Source organism: Sceloporus undulatus, chromosome 1 (assembly GCF_019175285.1).
Source record: "Sceloporus undulatus isolate JIND9_A2432 ecotype Alabama chromosome 1, SceUnd_v1.1, whole genome shotgun sequence".
NCBI lineage: Eukaryota > Metazoa > Chordata > Lepidosauria > Squamata > Phrynosomatidae > Sceloporus > Sceloporus undulatus.
In genome coordinates, this window is record NC_056522.1 from 168629036 (window position 1) to 168630730 (window position 1695).

Sequence of the window (1695 nt, forward strand, 5' to 3'; positions counted from 1 at the left end):
GAACTACAGTCAGCCTCTGTACACACACAGATCTTTATCCACAAATTTAAGCACACACCTTGAATATATCTAATATATATATATATATATATATATATTCCAAAATGCAAACCTTGATTTTTCCATTTTATGTAAGGGACACATTTTTACTATATGCCAATGTATTTAATGGGACTTGAGCATCCAGAGGGGTCCTAGAACCAAACCCCTGTGGATATCCAGGCCCACTGGATTAATTTCTGCACAGAAAGAAAATTGTATGCAAAGTTTGCAGAGAACAAGTCCCAAACTGCAAAGATTCTAGTCAGTTCGGGATTCTGTTCATCCAGATCTCACAGGACTCAAAAATCAAGTTTTTGAACATTTTTTGGATTTTTTTTTAAAAAAATAATTCTTTCCATTGCTAGTAGTCTGTAGCATTTAACGAAGAACCTGAGGAAAGATATGCTCTTTGACAGGCTAGATCATTTGGAAAGACTAATGAGAATTTTTACAGTGTGATTTAAAGGTCCAATAAAGTTTAAAAGAGTTGTTGGGTCCTCCAAAGAAGATCACAGGACTTTAGCCAATCTTGGATCTCAGAGATGTCAGCTCTGGGTGTCTTTTTGGTGCTGGAGGAACCTACCCCAGTTCTTTCCATATTATTTCTACTCTGGTATCAAAGTTTCTGTTCAAGTAATGCCTAGGAACACATCTACTTTCTTACTGAGATATACCTGTACTTTCATCTTTTATATTGTAATATGCCATGCTAAGCTTCCTGTTCACACCATCCATATATGTGATGTGCAGAAACCATGCCAAAGGAAGAATGGTTCTTTTAGCGGCCACCTGTGCATTCACACAGCAGACTCCTCCTTCCCTTCTATGACACACCATATTTATTATGTTCACTGTAGTGTTGTTTTCTTTAACAGAGCAGTTCTATTATGCAGTGGATGAAAGAGGCAGGGAGGTTGCCTATATTCTTTGCTCAAGAAGGTTCTGAGGCAGCTCTCTGTAGATGCATAGCCCATATGTGTGAATGCACAGGTGGCCACTTAAAGAGCCACAGTTCCAGATAAGAAATCTGAGTTCTTTCACAGGACCAAAGATCACTTGCAGTGCAGTTATGCAAATGTTTGCTCAGTAGTAAGCACTGCTAAATTCAGTGAGATTTGCTTCAGTGTAAGTATGTAGTATAGGACTGCAGCCTTAAGGCACTTCCATGACAATTGTAGAAAGGGGTTACATAAACAACAACATTGGAAGATACCATGAACAATACTTGGCTGGAAGATGACTAGCACTATTTATTTCAGATGTATATTCCTTCGGGAAAGGCACATGGGCTGGTAAAGAAGTTGAAAGAGCCAGAGGACCATAACCGCCAAAGTGCAACCACCGATTCAGAGCTGTCGGAACTCGAAGACAAAGTGGCTTCTGCTGTGGCTCAGGTTCAGCACACTGAGAGTGAGGTAATCCTTATTTTCTTCAGACAAAATTATTTTACCCCAGAAATCTGGAGACTCAAAACTGAAACAAAGAATCATTGCTTCCAAGATAGATGAGCGGGGGGAGGGGGGGTACAGTGGGCAAACATATTCTTCAGTGTATCCCCACTTCCAGAGACTAGCTAGAGACTGATGGCCAATTGGCAAAGCATAATATGCATGCCCCACTAACCAGATACAGAATGCTTCTTCAGCTGCTACA

The 1695-nt window shown here is 40.1% G+C and overlaps 1 protein-coding gene across 2 annotated transcripts in view; it reads left to right on the top strand.

Annotated features, from left to right (window-relative positions):
* Positions 1–341: 341 nt before the first annotated feature.
* LOC121919397 (melanophilin-like) overlaps positions 342–1695 on the top strand; it is a 184454-nt gene continuing 183100 nt past the window's right edge. For both annotated transcript variants that reach the window (XM_042445958.1, XM_042445959.1), the window contains exon 1: positions 342–1457. In XM_042445958.1, the coding sequence (XP_042301892.1) occupies positions 1302–1457 (156 nt within the window). In that variant the 5' untranslated portion in view covers positions 342–1301. The remainder of the gene's footprint in view (positions 1458–1695) is intronic.